A 17,145-nucleotide genomic window follows, 5' to 3' on the forward strand; every position below is an offset into this window, starting at 1 on the left:
TCTCAACACTCTCTGGGTTGTGCACATGATCACACAAAATTAAAACAAGTCTAGCAGGACTTTAAATGGGGACACAGTCTACCTCAAGGCAACTCCTATTTATTCTGCTTGTTACAACAGTCTCAGAAGCAGAGAGAGCAAAGACAGGGAGGGGAGAGACAGAGAAAGGGTGGAGGAGAGGGAAAGGGCAAGCCATTAGACTTCCGCTCTCCCACTGGATCTGGAACTCTTCCAGGAAACAGGATACAAGTGGCTCAGTGTGTAGTGTCTTTATGAATTTGTTGTGTGCACATTTATTATTCATAAGGTCCATGGATTCACATTAGTGGCTCTTTCCAGGGGAAGCTGGAGTTTTCAATTATATCCTCTCTTCTTAATGCGTATGCTACATGATATTTTCGATCTGTTGCCCGTCCCAGAAGGGGGAAGCGGGAACAGCGCTGGTTAAACGGGCACTGGTCATGGTGGGTATGAACAAGTAGGCCACATTTTAGTATGTAATCTGTACCAGAGGGTTCATGCTTTCATGAATTGTGCTGAATCGGACTGGGATTTCTTCACGTGGGAAGCCATTTAAAGAAATGAGTGAGGCAAAGTGTGAAACAGATAATAAAACAGCTGGTGTTAGTTCTCTAAGAAATGCCTGGCTTTAGGCTTCTTCTGGCCTATTACAGAAATTTCATTGAAGCCATTTGGCTGGAATTCTGGCCAAGAACCAGTGGACGAAGGACTACAGTCTACACACTGACTGGACATATGTACCAAGCCGGGAGGAGGGCAGACGCGGGTTCTGCTGCTTCCAGCAGCTGTTGTGAGGAGCCTGGTGTGGAGAAAGCAGGAGCTGAAGCAACTGCAGCAGTCGGGCCCAGGCCAGAAGCCCGAGTGCACACAGACAATAGAGGGCTGTCCTCACGGCAACTTCTCTATCACACCACAGAGAGCTCAGCGAGTAGAGGACAAAGCCCAACAGGGTGGCCAACGCCCCTCATCCATTCGTGTGCCTACCTTCCTTTTGCCGAGGTGGTTACCACATGGGCTATTGTCAAGTTGTGACAGAAAATACCTGGAGCACCACCCTTCCCTTCTGAGCCAGAGTCATCTACCCGCTCAGCCATGTCTTCTGTCCTCCTTCACCACTTCTTGCTATACCTACGTTTCCCCACCCACCAGATCTTCATTTGAAGCAGCACATAGGAATCATCCCAGATTGCACCCAAACACGTCCAGGCTGCCGCTCCTGCAATGCCATTACATTCTCTCAAGCGTGTGGATGGGCACGGCGTCGTGCTACGTGCAAGTACGACAGACACAAGCAGCGGCCCGTGACACGGCCTCCAGAGAAGGCATTTCTCGCTCAAAACTGAACTGGGCAAGTACGGCCACAGGCAAGTGTCTGACGGGAGGCGAGTGGCATTCTCTTAATAAATGTAATTTGAAATCCACAGGTTCTAAAATGTTGGCAACCATTTTAAAGTCGAAGTGAAAAAAAACACTGCAACACATACCTCTAATAGAAGTCCTCAACCGTGTACTGATTTATGTATTAAGGTCCTACTATGTGCTTGGAACTCTGCTGCCTCCTGTGAAAAATAAAGACCTCAAGAGGTGCACTGGTTTCCAGTTATGGATATTTAGCGTCAAGATATATTGACAAAAAGTTGGGGCGCCTGGATAGCTCAGTTCGTTGAGCATCCGACTCTCGGTTTTGGCTCAGGTCATGATCTTAGGGTCATGAGCTCAAGTTCTGGGTTAGGCTCTGTGCTCAGCGGGGAGTCGGCTTGAGTCTCTCCCTCTCCCTCTGCCCCTCCTGTGTGCTCTCTCTCTCTCTAAAAAAAATAAATAAATCTTTAAATATATATATATATATACACATATATATGTATAATGTATTGACAAAAAGTAACAGTACTGTAGCACCTCTTCATTTTCATTATCCTCCTCTACTGGCCCTTGTTATCACCATCTCCCCACTGTTTTTTTAAACAGAACGAAGGGCCTCTGTTTCCTTCACGACTTGTCCAAGGTCCTATACCACAGCTAAATAATGTAAATTCTAGAAATAAAACAAGGCAAATAAGGTAAAATAATGTAAATTCCAGCAACAGAACAACATTGCTTTGTGTATTCTCTACGAGTGGCTTTAAGAAAACCAAAGGTTGTAGTTATTTTCTTGGTAAATAGAAGGGCTAACAATTAAATAGCTCCCCTTGGACTTTCTTCCTTTCAAGGTTAGATAAACTCCATCTGACAGTGTTTTACTCACCCTATTTCTTCACATACCAGGAAGAGTTTTTCATCTTCATATAACTTTTATGTAAGTGCATGAAAAAATTGAATACATTTTAAGAACATGCATGTATTAAGAACACTTATTAGTGAAATTCCCAAGGATTTTAAAGTAGATTTCCTTTACAGAGAAGAGGAAAATAATTTCATATTTCATTATTTCAAATTCTATTTGAATATACCTACATATATCATAGGTAAAGCAATAAAACCCTGACAATGGTTACATTTCCTGAGCAGAATTATCCTGACAACCTCTGGCAATAAACACATGCAACATCTACCCATATGAGGAAATATGCTACAGCTTTTTAAAAGTTTTACAACTAACATCTACCAGCAAATATTGACTTTAGACTACAGGCCAAGCACCATAGGTTTGGCAAAGTAAGTACTGAGTTTTCCCAAGACACCTCTCATTTTATTTCTTTGAAATGAGGATAGTTCATTAAACATAAAACGTCATTGGAATTTAGTTTTCATATAGTCTGATACAGTTTCTGACATCAATAAATTCAAAATAAGAAGAAATCCTTTGTCTTAACCTCTCCCTCAATTTCAAGCTCAAAAATGTGATTACCTTCACCAGGTCATATGGAAGTGTGTGACAACAGGCCCCGCTCTTAGAGAAAAGTCAGAGGAGCTGAAGAGACAAGTGCACACTGACACACCTTGAGCACAAAATAACAAGGCACTCAAGCCAGCACTTCATGGAGAGGAACAAAGAAAGTGTAAGAGGAACTTGGAAGAGAAAGACCAGGGAAGGCTTCCTATGGCAGAAAGGGCTCCAAATGGACCCATATGAAATGGGTAAGATGGGAAGAGGAGAGAGAGAGGAACCACACCTATCAAATACATTCATGCCTTCCTGGCAGAGCCTGGGTTTGTTCAAATATCACCGCCTTCACATGATGCAGCTCCATGAGTAAATCTCGACTGGTTTTAACCAATCATACTGATCCCATTCCAGTGACTTGGTTTAGGGCTGGACCTATGAGCCCAGCTCTGTTACAGGAAGTCTGCTGGAGTTTCTGGGAAAGGTGGCTTTTCCTAAATGGGAATACAGTAGAAAGGATGACTCTCGTCTCTTTCTGGATGCTATCATGTCTAAATATACTATGTGAAGTGACTGCAACTGTGGTGCTACCCTTACCGGAGGAGCAGAGTAGGAAGACAGAGAGAAACTGGGTTCTTGAGGATGTGACCTAACTCCATTAACCAACCCTAGAAGAGTTCTACCATATGTAGGTCTTCTCATTATGCAAGATAATACATTCCCTTACTGTTGAAGCTACTTGAATTCAACTTGTTTCTTGCAGTCAAAAGTATTTTAACTAATTGCCCAACCAATAACCATTCTTCCCTTTTTACACTAGTAATAAAACTCTGATGTTGGTCTAGACAACAATATGCCAGTTCAAAAGCCATACTTCCCAGCATCCCATTGTTAAGTAAGGCCATGTGACTAAGTTCTAGCCAATGATATGTGAGCAGAAGTATTATATGGGAGGCTTAAGATGGCTTCTTGAAGCTGACTACTGGGAAATATCCCCCTCTTTCTTTCCTCCTTCATCTTTCCTGTTGTTGAGAACTGAGTCATGATGGCTACAGCTTATGTAGACAGTTATTTTGTGATCTTGACATGGAAGCTATACAATGAGAAGTGCAGAGTATCAGATCCTACATCCTGCTGACTTTGTGATGTACCATAGTAGTTTCCTAGATATGTGTGTATATGTGTGTGTGTGCACATGCACCTTACATGTTTAAGCCATTGTTGTTTGAGATAATGGGTGCTTGCTTTTTCCTCTCTTATCTTTCTACCTTATCTTTCTAGGCATCCAGATTTTAAAAATCGAATATCCATTATTTTATGATCATTTTCTTAAAAATGTAAGAGTGTCTGTGATACAGACTTTTTAGTACCTCCAACATTATCTTCTTTGATATAAACATATAGTCCAAACTAAGAGGTAATGAAAATACCTATTAGGGGAAAATAATAAACAAATTCTGAATTAAAGGTTCTACTAAAGCATATAATACTATGTTAAACAAGCATGGATTGACGAAGAATGGACAATACAGGGAAGAAATGACTTAGCCTATTTTCTCGCTGGGAAATTAAATTAGGCTAGTAGAAAATCAAATACGTGTTCACTTACTTGAAGTTACTACTATTGTTAGTCAAAGAACAAATAATTAGCTTTGATTAAAATACATAAATAAACCAACAAACTGTGGTTTCAGTTGCTTCTCTACACTTTCTGAACCCTATGTCAAACCTCCTAACAATGAACTGCTTGATTCTCCTGCTTGATTTCCCCTAGTCCCCTATGAAGTCCTGACTTATCAAACCCAAAATTTGAATACACCCCATGTTTTATCACCTCTACTTCTAAACTGCAAAGTACTCCAAGACAAAGTTACAGAATCCATTGTTTCCACTATAAGTTAATATTACCTAGGCTTTAACTGAGACCTCTCTATACTCTTCACTGAACTTCTGTCCATTTCAGATTGATCCAATTAAACAAACATTTCCTACAATGTGTCTAGTTACTACACTCTAATAGGCTGAGATAACTAGGATTTCTTTCTGCCAGTCTTCCCCCTTCTGCTTCCTTTCAGGGGGACTGTCCACCTCAAGTAGTCCCAGTGGGTGGGGATGAATTCATAAACCAGATTGGATTGTGCCATCCCAAACAGAGTAACTGGCTCAAGGACAAGCACATGAGGTAACTCTGGCTAACCAGAGTCCTTCTAGGAGTTTTTCACTGAAAGCAGTGAAGAAGACGTTAGACACTCATTTTGGATCTCAAGACGTAAAGATGCGCTTGGGGCTACAAAAGGTTTGATTTCCCACCATATGGAGACAGGCTATTTGCAACAGGAAAGAATGAAGCCAAAACACAAAATTAGAGACAATCAAAGTTAAGAAATGAAGAGCATGAGAAAACGTTCATAGCTTTTAAACCCTGAAATCGAGTACCATCTGAAGCCAACTCCACCTCTGGACTTTCTAGTTCTACATGAAACAATAAATTCTCTAATTTTATTCTCTAAATAAACCCCTGGGGACTCCTGTCAAATACAGTACATATTCCAAGCTTTGGCTACTCTCCCCAAACCAGAAATCACCTATAGCAGTCCCCAAATGCCAGCCTCTTGATGCACTTCTTGACCCCAGTCAATCTCACAACCCCACTGAAATGATTCTTTAAAAAACTTAAATTCAAGGCCTTTTCTCAATATCTGGCCACAGGCACCTTCCTCCAGCCTGTCAATGTTGATCCTTCATTTCTTGTGAAAAGTCTCCCCTCCCACAGCTCCTGGGGCACAGTTCTGCCCTAGTTCTCCTGCTTCTCTGGCACTTGGTCTTCTTCCCACACCCGGATTCAAGTGTTTCCCAAGGAGTTGTCTTTGGCTTTCTTCCCTTTTCTTTTGCCCTCTCTCTCTTGGCAAGCTCCTTTCATCTCATGTTTCCAGTAATCACCTTAAAATAAAAGACTCCCAAGTATATACCCATAGTACTCTAATTCTATAATCTATACCCATGAATCTCTATTCTGGACTCCATGCCTATATTTCCAGAGACCCCTACTCATATCCCATCTAAATTCTATATGTATATTCAAGAATAATAGCTTCTCTTCCAAAACAATTTCTCTTTCTGTATTGTCTATATATCTGTATCTTTACCAAAGCATACCAGGCTCCTGGTAATCCTAAATGAAAGTGTTACAAATGTCACCCCCATCATCCCAGCTGAGCCGTCCTCTTGATTCCACTTCTATAAATCTTTTGCAGAGGTTCTCTCCTCTCTCTTATGCCTCTCAACTGCCCTAGTTCAGATTCCCATAATTCTCACCTGGACTATTGCCATCAGCATCTTCATTTGTCTCCCTGCACCATCTCAATCACAAACATCCAACTGTCTGCTGAGATTATCTTTACTGAAGGTCATATCTGGGCAAGGCATTTCTTAGCTCAAAAAACTTCAATAGTCACTCATAAGTTGAAACTCCTCATCCATCTGCCAGGAAAGAGGCACAAGACTGCGGCTTCAGTCTGGCCCCAAACTCCTTTCTAGGTTTCTTTCCCATAACTTCCTTTTAGGAACTTAGCACTACAACCAAACCAAATACCACATCATTCTGAACACCTGCACCAGTCTTTATATCTTTTCTCACACTCCTTCTTCCACATCTCCTTATGAGTTAACTCCTACCATCCCTCAAGACTCTCCAGAAATACCGACTCTTGGATGAGGTCTTCCCTAATCTTTCTTAATAAGTAGACATTTCTTTCTCCTTTGAACTCTCCAAACTCTAATACACCACTCATCTGTCTTGAAGGCAAGGATCCCATTTAATTCAACGCTGAACACAGTGCTTTACCTAACAAAAGTTTGTGGAATTAACAAATTGTCTTACAAGTCTTTCCCCATCCTCTCCACAACTACAGGGGTATAGCCTGGGATGAAAGCCAGGTCCATTAATAACACGCTATGTAACCTCGGGCAAGTTACTTAACCTCTCTGAGGAAAACCTCAGCTTCCTCATCAGCAAAATGGGACTGAATATGTAGTTCAGCATTTTATGAATTAAAACAAAACAATGTCTGTTCGGGGTGGGGTGGGGCTATCCGATACACAGCAGGTTCAATTAGTACAAGCTCTCTTCCCATTTTTCTTTTTACACCTTTACTCCTTAATCTGACAGCTTTCCAAATGACATATAGGAATTAACATGAACCAGAAAGTCATGTCCCTTTGCGAGCTCACTGTATACTTCCCAACAGTAAGAACAGTGATCTTTGCTACCAAATCATCCCAACAGAGCACTAAAAAGTGGAGAAAGAGAATGCACCTAAGAATATTTTTAACTATCAAATATCACCAGAGCAACGGAGAAACTCTTTTACATTTTCTGGGAAAAAAACTGTTTTTGAAATTTCAAATAAATTATCAAGACACAGCAACAAGATACAACTTATGGTTCTAGACTATATGCTGGACCAGAATTTTTTCTTTCGCTATAAAGATTTATCTATGGAACAGCTCTCAAATTTGAATGAGAATTACAGATCAGATGATAATATACATCAACGGATTTTTCTGATTTTGGCAACTGTACTGCAGTTATTTAAATGAATATCTTTGTGTTTGGAATAACAATGTGATATTTAGTGGTAAAGGGGAATTATGACTGCAACTTACTCTCAAATGGTTCAGGGGAAAAAATACATATACTTTAGATCTCCTATTGTGTGCATGTCTATGGAAAGAGAATATTAACATTTGGGGAATCTGACTAAATGGTATGTGTGAAAATTCTTTATGCTTGAAACACTTCATAAGTCTGAAATGTTATGTATGTGTGCATGTGTGTGTGTGCGCGTGTGTGTGCGCGTGTGTGTGCGTGCATGTTCTATATTTAAGCATTGGCCAAATTAAACTATTTAGTTTTGATCCACTGTTTATATCTGATTCAAAATCTCCCTGTTCAAATTATTCACTAGTCCTCTTTTGCAAAGTAATGCCCTAATTTAGAATTAATTGTCCTACAGATGAAAAAAAAAATGATGAATGAGCTTAAAGAGTACTCAGAGATCTAAGTTTTACTCCAGCATTGTGAGTCTTCCAAAGTCAAAGCACATTTTGAAACAAATGGAATCATCTTAATCTTCTAGAATGTATTACACAATAAACTGTACAAGTGCCAAAGCTGGCAATGGGTTCTACCTGCTATGGCAACATCTAAACTCAAAGTAACATCCATGATTTTTTTGGTGGCAGCCTATGGAAAAGCAGTTGGATATTCCCTCTGTTGTTTCTAATTAAATCATTTCCACAACTCCACATTTCAGCCATTCCCCAAATGCCTATCAATGCCCTACAGGTCTCAAGGAAAGCTGAAAACAGTTGTGCCAGCATCACACCAGACTAGATTCTGCAGATGTTAGATGAATATTTTCTAAGAATTCTGGCTTTCCTTTGATATTACTAATAGAAACCTATATTGACCCATCCCAGCTTCCATCCCCAAGCAGAACAACTTCTCCCTGAAATACTTCAAGAGAAACAAAGATTGCAATGTTTATGAGGACCAGTGAAATTTACCTTACTCCTGTGGACATAGCACTTTATGGCCACAGAGCACTTTTACACAAATTATTCAATTTTCCCTTTACAATACTACTGTGAGGAGTTCCATGTTAAAGAGTAGGAAACCAAGGTGCAAAAGTCAAAAGACTATCCCAAAATTTCAGATGTTGTATGTATTGAGTTGAATGTTTTTGTATTCCCAGAGAGAACGGGGAAAAAGATCAATGAATGGCATCTAGTCGTTCAGGGCAAAAATCCTAGTCTCCTCCCTACTGCTCACCCTCATATCCAATTCAGCTCCTTCAGGATTAAGTCTAAACTGTTTAGCTTAAAAAGTCCCTTTCTGATCAGGCCTCATATCTTATTATCCTCATATCCTCATATCCTATCCCCATACTTCAAATTTCTCTATATTTCATTAGGAATAACTGTTACTAAGTGTGTTTTAACACTTCTGAAATGTCTTCCTCTACGTCTTTGCACCTGTTAAAAAGTTCTTCCTGGAGCACCCATCTTTATACCCATCTGATAATTCCTAGATGTCCTTCAAGACTCAGCTGAAGCTATTCTAGGAAGCCTTTACCAAATCCTACAATCTCAAGTAAATATATTACTTTAGGCTTTCACTGACCTTACACACACTTCTCTGACAGTCTTCATCATGCTGCACCAAGTGTTAATTCCATACCTTCCTCCAGACCCATGTTGTACAACTGAACTTTCTGCAGTGTTAGGAATGTTCTATTGTCCGTGCTGTCGAATACAATAGCCCCTAGCCACAGGTGGTTACTGAGTACTTGAAAGATGGCTAATTTAACTAAGGAACTGGATTTTTTAAATTAATTTTAATTACTTTAAATATAAAACTAAATAGCCACCTATGGCTAATGGCTATGGTATTAGGCAGCACAGCCACAGACAGACTGTCACCTCCAAGGACAAAGACCATACTTACTTATCTCTGTACCCCTGGTACCTACTACAGAACCTGGCACAGAGCAGGATTCAGTGTTTGTTGAAAGAATAAGTAAATGTTTAAGTATCTATAAACACTTCTTATATACTGTTGGGAAGTGATTCCACCCAGTACTCCAAGCATTCTGGATCATCACATAAAATTTGGCCAACCCGGTCACATCTTGTAAAGTGAACCTCATTAACTATAATGGGGAAAAAAAAAAAACCCTCAGCAAATCATTCATTTCGACTCAGGGCACAATCACTCTTAAATGACTTCCAGATGACTTCTGGATAAATGGTTACACTGTTTATGAAATATTACAATAGTCATGGCAGCATCATTTTGGAATGTCAAAATCAGCTACAATGTTTTATAAAAAAAAAAATGGGCTTTTTACCATGCTTTTATTAACATGGAAAAAAACTCCTTTAAATGCCTGAAGTATTCCCAGAGTATTAAAGACTATCCTGAAGTATTCTTTAAAAAAACCCATCAGCTCTCCTAACTGAATTCATTTTTGAAGTCCCATCCAATATTTGGAGAAGATGTGCTGGCTTGATTTGATGGGCTCCATCACTGCCAAAGCAGAATATGGAGAAAACGTGACCCACCTACAAAGAACTAGCAGTCTAATGTAATTTGGTTCCAATGAAAAGTCTCAATTGACAGAATTAATGAGAATTTGTGAACTTCACAAAGCAGAGACTAAGCATGTTTGACACCATATCCAGGTCCTCACTACACAATCCCTCAGAGTGGAGTTGGCAATCCAAGGCATCAGAGAAGGTGGTCTGCACCCACTCGCTCCACCCAGAGCAAGGAGAGCCTGTCTCCTACCTGGTGCGTCACGCATCCCACAGTAGTTATACAATGGATGAAGAACCACTTGTAAATGTCCTTTCGTTGCATAATTACTTCTGTAAAGGGAGACTAATCCTAAAGTCTAAAACTTTATAAATAAATAATTTATATAATATATTTTTATAAATATATAAATAATAAACAAGAATAAATAGGGAAAGCATCTTAAAAGCTTGACTGATAGGAGGCAGGAGGTGGGGGCTTCAAGCATATAGTTCACTCTTTTTCAATTTAAAATTTTAATTAAAAAATGAACCATTAGGCAGTGGGGTGAACAAAATGGGTGAAGAGGGTCAAAAGAAACCAGCTGCCAGTTATAAAAAAATAAGTCATGGGGATGTAAGGTACAGCACACTGACTGTAGTTAATAATACTGTACTGCATATTTGCAAGTTGTTAAGAGAGTAAATCTTAAAAGTACTCATCACAAGAAAAAATGTGTAACTAATGGTGATGGATGTTAACTAGACTTATCGTGTTGATCATTTCATAATATATACAAATATTGAATCATTATGTTGAACGCTGAAGCTAGTATGTTATTAGTCAATTGCATCTCAATAAAAAAGTGAATAACACTTTATTACAAAATAATTCATGTTCACTATAGGAAAAAAGAGAGTCAAAAATAAAATATACATTTAATTTTTTTACCCAAAGATAACAGTTAGTATTCCGCTGCTTTTTTTTCTTACACACTTTAATAGTGTAAGATAAATACTAGCTACTATTTACATAACACTTGCTGTTTCATGCACTGTCCTAAGCATTTAACATCCATTAATTCACTCTGTCTTCACTAGAATACCATGAGGGAGGACTGTTGCTATCTGTACTTAAAGACAAAGAAACTGAGCAGAGGGAGGTTAAGTAACTTGACCCAGTTCACAAGCTTAGAAGTGGCAAATAATCTCTGTTCAACTTTTGCTGTAGGAACATTGTGTTCAGCTAAGTAGTGTGGGAAGAAAAATTTCGTCTAAACTTTATTAAACCCTTAACTACTATTTCAGTACTCTTGTCAGAAGCAAAGAAGCACATATAACCTGTGTGGCTTATATTTGCTCCAGTTCCCCATGTTGGGGGAGAGGCTGAGCTGAGATAGAAGATATTCGCTGACTTGGATCTAATACTCAGCAGCTGGGCTGTAGGATACAATCTGTAATATGAATTTAGGTTCCTTCAGGGCTGTATCTCTTTGATGTTCTTAGTCTCAAACTGTCACCTTCTTACCTATATGTATTACATAATCCATTAGAGCCTGGCCATTAAAAACATATATTTAACTTGATTTAAGTCTGATTTTTTTTTCACTGAGATTCTTAATATAATGTATAGTTTCCAATTACTTTAAAATGTGATCGTGCCTATTTTGATCACAAACTTCAAAAAAGTGTGGAAAGCAAAACAAAATGGAGGTTAAAACAGATGGGAAGAACTTCTCCACGATGTACACTGTTAAACCAGAAGTGTGAGTTGCAACTGACAAGTCCAGAAACATTCTTAAAGGTGTTCCAGGAGACTGGAATGATGTCCCGTGCCTTCTCCCAACCCCCTCAAATCATGCGCAAATGTCCCAGGGACACTCAGTCTTCTGCTCACTTGCAACAATACTGTCTCCTGCATCATGACCCTAAAATTCCTTGTATTATTTTTTTATGGTTGTGTTACCCACACAGCAACTCCTTTGGCAACCATGGTAATTACCCTAGCCTTGTTATCTCAGGATAACACTGTAATTAACTTGTGTCACTGTAGCATTCATGGTTATAATAATTGTAGCAAAAAATTCCAATGAAAGTAACATTTTTAGTTCTGGCTTTCAAAAATAACTTTGGCAATTACACTGCTTAAAAAAATTAAGTTTGTTTCCCTGAAAAAAACATGATCTCCGGGGCGCCTGGATGGCTTAGTCTGTTAAGCATCTGCCTTTGGTTCAGGTCATGATCCCAGGGTCCTGGGATGGAGCCCTGTGTCAGGCTCCCTGCTCAGCGGGGAGTCTGCTTCTCCCTCACCCTCTGCCCCTCCCCACTGCTCACTCTCTCTCTCTTTCCAATAAATAAAACCTTAAAAAAAAAAAAAAAAGAAAAAAAACATTATTTCCTCTGCACAAAGCTCACTGAAACTAAGCTATCTGAATGCCCCCTAAGAAACATTAGACTATCTCTTTTGTAAGAGCTTCCAAAGAGAATGGGGAAACAAACACACAAATAAAACACATTTCTCAAAATATTACTTACAGCTCCTCTAGAAAAGGAAAGTTCTTAAATGCATCTTCTGGTAATTGAGTAATGTTGTTCATACTGATATCCCTGGAAAACATAAAGTTAAGATTTTTGACTGATATTGCACTTAAAGAACTTAATTCAACAGAAAAATAATTAGGTGCTGGCATTCTGTAGAGTAGCGAGAAAAATGAGCACACAAGTCATACATAGCGATAGCCATAATTTGGCTTCCAAGTGCAAAGTTAAATCTTTTATTATAAATTATGTTCCATAATTTAGAAATGAATGTAGAAATGTACCTGGATCCTAGGTTTTCTCTCTCCCACTTTAAGTATTCTAGAAAGAAAGACAGAAAGAAAAAAAGAAAGACAGAAAGAAAGAAAAGAAAAGAAAAGAAAGAAAGAAAGAAAGAAAGAAAGAAAGAAAGAAAGAAAGAAAGAAAGAAAGAAAAAGAGAAAAGCCTCAACTACCTACAATGAGTGGACCAGTTTAATTTCCCAGGGCTCTGGTATTCAAAGTGCGGCTCCTGATAAAAATAAACAAATGAATACCCTGGGGCGTGATAAAAGATTTGCAGGCAAGGGTGCCTTCTTAAGTCACTGTCAGGGACAATAAAACAGGTTGTAGCTGTATTCCAGTCATATTTTCTGCAAAACCTATAAAAGTCCTCCAGGTAATAGCTGTAAGGGGATTTCATTTTTAGCCTAGGAACAGATGCAGCCTAGAGACATGTGCATACATGACAGCCATGCTGTCCATTTCCAGCTTTTCCTTCGAGAAGCTGCAGGAAGAGAACTCACTTGCTGATATAACTCGACAATTAACTGGTTCAAACAGTTAAAAAAAAAAAAAACAACTTTTTAACTATTTCCTTCTTCCCTGGCAACCTGCTTCTCAGTTGGTTTTCTCTCTCCACACTCTGTGTGACACAGACACCTTGAAAGGCAGGTTAAGGCAGCCTCAGAGGGAAAGTCCCAGCATGTACTAAGCCATTGCCTCACTCAGGTTCCTCGGCCTCTTGTCTGTGGCTGTGCCCTCAGGTCTCTCCTTTCTAAAAATCACCAAGAAAATTCACAGCGGTGACCGCCTCATCACATATGCAGGCGGAAGAGAAATCAGCTAACAATAAAACACCAAGATCAGCGAACGATAAAAACACTGTCATTTTTATTCATTTGGTCAGGTGAAATGTTCTTTTAAAAGAGCTGACACCTTCAGTACCAAGGTAGGTGAATCCCTTCTCCCTCTCTTTTCCACTCACTACAATTTGGAAATGGAATTTGCACCCCTTTTAGGAGCCCTTCCCAAGGCCAGTCTGGAAACCTTCCAGGCTCGGAAATAACAGTAACAGCAGGCACAAAACCAGCAAAAGCAGTGGCAGCTAATGTGTAGAGAATACTGAAACCATGGTTAAGACCTCCCCTTACAAATGGGCAAACGGTGGCTTCCTGACGTACAGAACCTCCCCAAGGCCACCCAACCGATGGTGTCACAGGAAATGTGAACTCCCGAGTCTGTGATTTTAAGTATCACTGAGTCTTCCCAAGTATCGTGTGAATCCTGTTACTTCTCTCTCTTGTGGTTGTCAAGATATAAAGCAAACCCACGGCCCTACCGAGGGTAAAAGTGGGAGGGATACTGCCCCCAAGACCTTGGTACAATCATCAGTGAATCTTGGGGAGAGCACTTTTGCTTGACAATTAAAAAAAAAAGAACTATAAATAGCTTTAGAATTTGAGGAAGCAAAGTTCATATAAATTTGGGCATGAAACTGTTCTAGAGATGAATCCTATGTCCATAGAGAGTCCCATGCATTCCAAAATTTTATCATGGAAAATAACGCAAATTCTATTAAAGATAACTTATAAGAAAAACAAAATTAATATAGGTCTCAAGGAATTTTTTTTTTCAAGGAATTATTTTTAAACACAGGCCCAAATGGTACTTTAGTCAGCGATTGGTACCCTTGGGCAGGGGAAGGGAAATCCTTTGTTTTTCATAAACACTCAAGCAAGATACTGGAGAAATAGCAAAATTGGGGTCTGAAGAAGCAGGGTCAATTCCTGCTACTGCCACACAGCCACTGTGTAATCCTGGGCCTGAGTTTACTCATCTGTAAAATGGGAGCACTGAACGGCCTGGTTGAGGGGCTTCCCAGCCTGAAACTGTATATTTCTATGATTCATCTTTTCCTGCAGTTTTCATGGAGGGGCCCCTCCTCCCTGATGAAAATATATGAGGTTCATTTCGTGGAAAAGACATGTTTCTGAAGAATTTACCATAATACAAAATTTAAAGACTATTAGTTTGCCATTATAAAACCACTGAGTCATTCCCGCTGGAAACCCATTTGCCCTTAACCAACAAAATCATTCTTAGGAATACGACAAAACATTTAGTCACACTGAAAGGCAAAATAGTAATCTGAGTAAGCAGTGATTCTGTAAAGTATCACACAACGTTGATGCTCTTTCGCCATTCCAATAAATGGGGAAAGACGGACAACCGCAGTTTATTACTTTACAAAAGGAGGCATCCATACAGTTTCCCCTGAATTCAGGCAAGTATCAAGTAACAGAATAACTGATTACCTGCCTCACCATAAAAAGACACATAATTAGAAATTATACCATACTGTTCTCTGCATTCCAATTTTTTAAAACACATACAGCTATATAATTCTCTCATTTTTTCCCCTCAGAATAACAAGACATGACAGGTAGTTCTGCTCTGAGCTGTAAACGCAATTAGTAGGAGTCCGTATTTACAAACTAATATGTTTTAAACACGTAGTGAGGTTTTGTTTCAAAGTTTCAGATTCAGGAGCAACACTTGTTTGCAAAATGTTCTGAATTTCACACACCTAGAGAGGTTCTATCTTTATAGGTATTTTCCCTCATCTTTTCTGGGTTTTAGTTAAAACATTTGAGAATAGGAAGAGAGAAAAAAAAAAAAAAAGAAGGGGGAGCCTACAAGATTTTATCTCCAGAGAAGCTCTGGAAACATGTGATTACAGATTATAAGGTGGGTGGGTACTCATTTAAAATAATGAGGGCTAATGGTGATAAACAACCTACAGACAAGCCCTAGAGAAGATTCCAGACCTGACATCACCAACACCGACAACAGAGCTTATGGTTGGAAAGGATGCTGGGGATGATAAGTTAACTGTAACAATTTACAAATGGAAGCCCTATGCCATAATTACAAACATCTCGGGCTCAAGAGCCATATGAATCACTAAAACACAGAAGTTAAAAATATGTATATAGAAAATGTTCAGCTAAAAGGTAAACCTCGAGATCAGTGGTTTGACACTCATATAAGCAAGACGATCTTAGCAGTAACCTCTGAAATTAAACCCACTGATTTGCCATCCTGGGTCCCTATGAAGAAAATAAATATAACATAGGAAACGAAAAAATCGGGCACCTGGGTGGCTCAGTGGGTTAAGCGTCTGCCTTTGGCTCAGGCCATGATCCCAGGGTCCTGGGCTAGAGCCCTGCTCAGCAGGGAGCCTATTGCTCCCTCCCTCTGCCTGCCACTCCCCTGCTTGTGCTCTCTTTCTCTCTCTCTCCCTCCCTATCAAATAAATAAATAAAATCTCAAAAAAAAAAAAAAAAAAAGAAGAAGAAGAAGAAACAAAGAAATCATACAAGGTCAGAACACCACCAACTCACAAACACTTCTGAGGGCAAATTCAGGAGAGCTGATGGCCTTCCTTGGAGTTAGTCTGGTATAGCTGGAAGTACACAGGCTTGGCACCATACAGACCAGGATCTACCTATGAATTTACTAGCTGTGTGATCTTGGGCAAACTGTTCATGTTTTCTGAGCCTTAGCTTCTTCATTTGGAAAAAAAAGAGACAGGAATAACTAAACCTTGGAGACTGCTGAAGATCAGAAAATGTCAAGTTACGCACAAGAAGCTAAGTAAGTAACAAGGTATTAGCTTACTATCATCCATATTTTTGCTGCTCCTGGAAGCTGGCTGAGTCCAGCATGGTGAAAGCTAGCGGGCCAAGCATCACACCACCTTTGGTGGTCTTCCTTCCCAGAAAGAAACCAGTTTTACACAAGAGAAACACTCCATGGTGCAGAAGACCTAGAACCTGGAGTCATTCCAACTACAAAACTAGACTCTAAACTCCAGAACTCCAAGAGTCATAGATTTTTAAGCTAGAAGAGCCCTTTGAAGTCAAATACTTCATTTTAAAAGAAAAAAGTTGAGGCCCAGGTGTTGACAGAGTCAAGCACTGAAAAGATAGGGGAGAGAAAAGGAGGGGACAGAGAGGAGGGAAGGAAATTATATTCGTATAGGAAATTTTTGGAAGGAAAAGGGAAGACAAGAGCCATTTTCAAAAGATTAGGAGGACTTCACACAGTTTAGTGGTAAGCAGGGAATAGAACCCAGAACTCTTAATGGGATGCCTGACTATATCTTTTCTACACATATTTGTCCCATAACAGACTTCATCATACTTAGTTCTCTCAAAGTACACCAACCGGAGAACGTATGTCTGCATATTTTACCAGCACAATGCAATACTCCCAAATTTTTACCACGGAGATCAGAAATACAAAGGGCACATTACTCACCAGGAAAGTAAAGCTGAATGCTCAAACACCAGCAGTCACTGGTTTCAAAATTAAAATTTAAAGGGTACAATTGTTTAATTGAAACTGCTAAATCTCCCCAGTGG

At 39.5% G+C, this 17,145-nt stretch overlaps 1 protein-coding gene across 2 annotated transcripts in view; it reads right to left on the bottom strand.

Annotated features, from left to right (window-relative positions):
• The window catches only part of LGR4 (leucine rich repeat containing G protein-coupled receptor 4), a 99,222-nt gene that overhangs the window by 32,471 nt on the left and 49,606 nt on the right, over nt 1-17,145 (bottom strand). For both annotated transcript variants that reach the window (XM_045808594.2, XM_045808593.2), the window contains exon 2: nt 12,455-12,526. In XM_045808594.2, the coding sequence (XP_045664550.2) occupies nt 12,455-12,526 (72 nt within the window). The remainder of the gene's footprint in view (nt 1-12,454; nt 12,527-17,145) is intronic.

This window comes from Ursus americanus, chromosome 24, assembly GCF_024610735.1.
Source record: "Ursus americanus isolate L20-20 chromosome 24, mUrsAme1.1.p, whole genome shotgun sequence".
NCBI lineage: Eukaryota > Metazoa > Chordata > Mammalia > Carnivora > Ursidae > Ursus > Ursus americanus.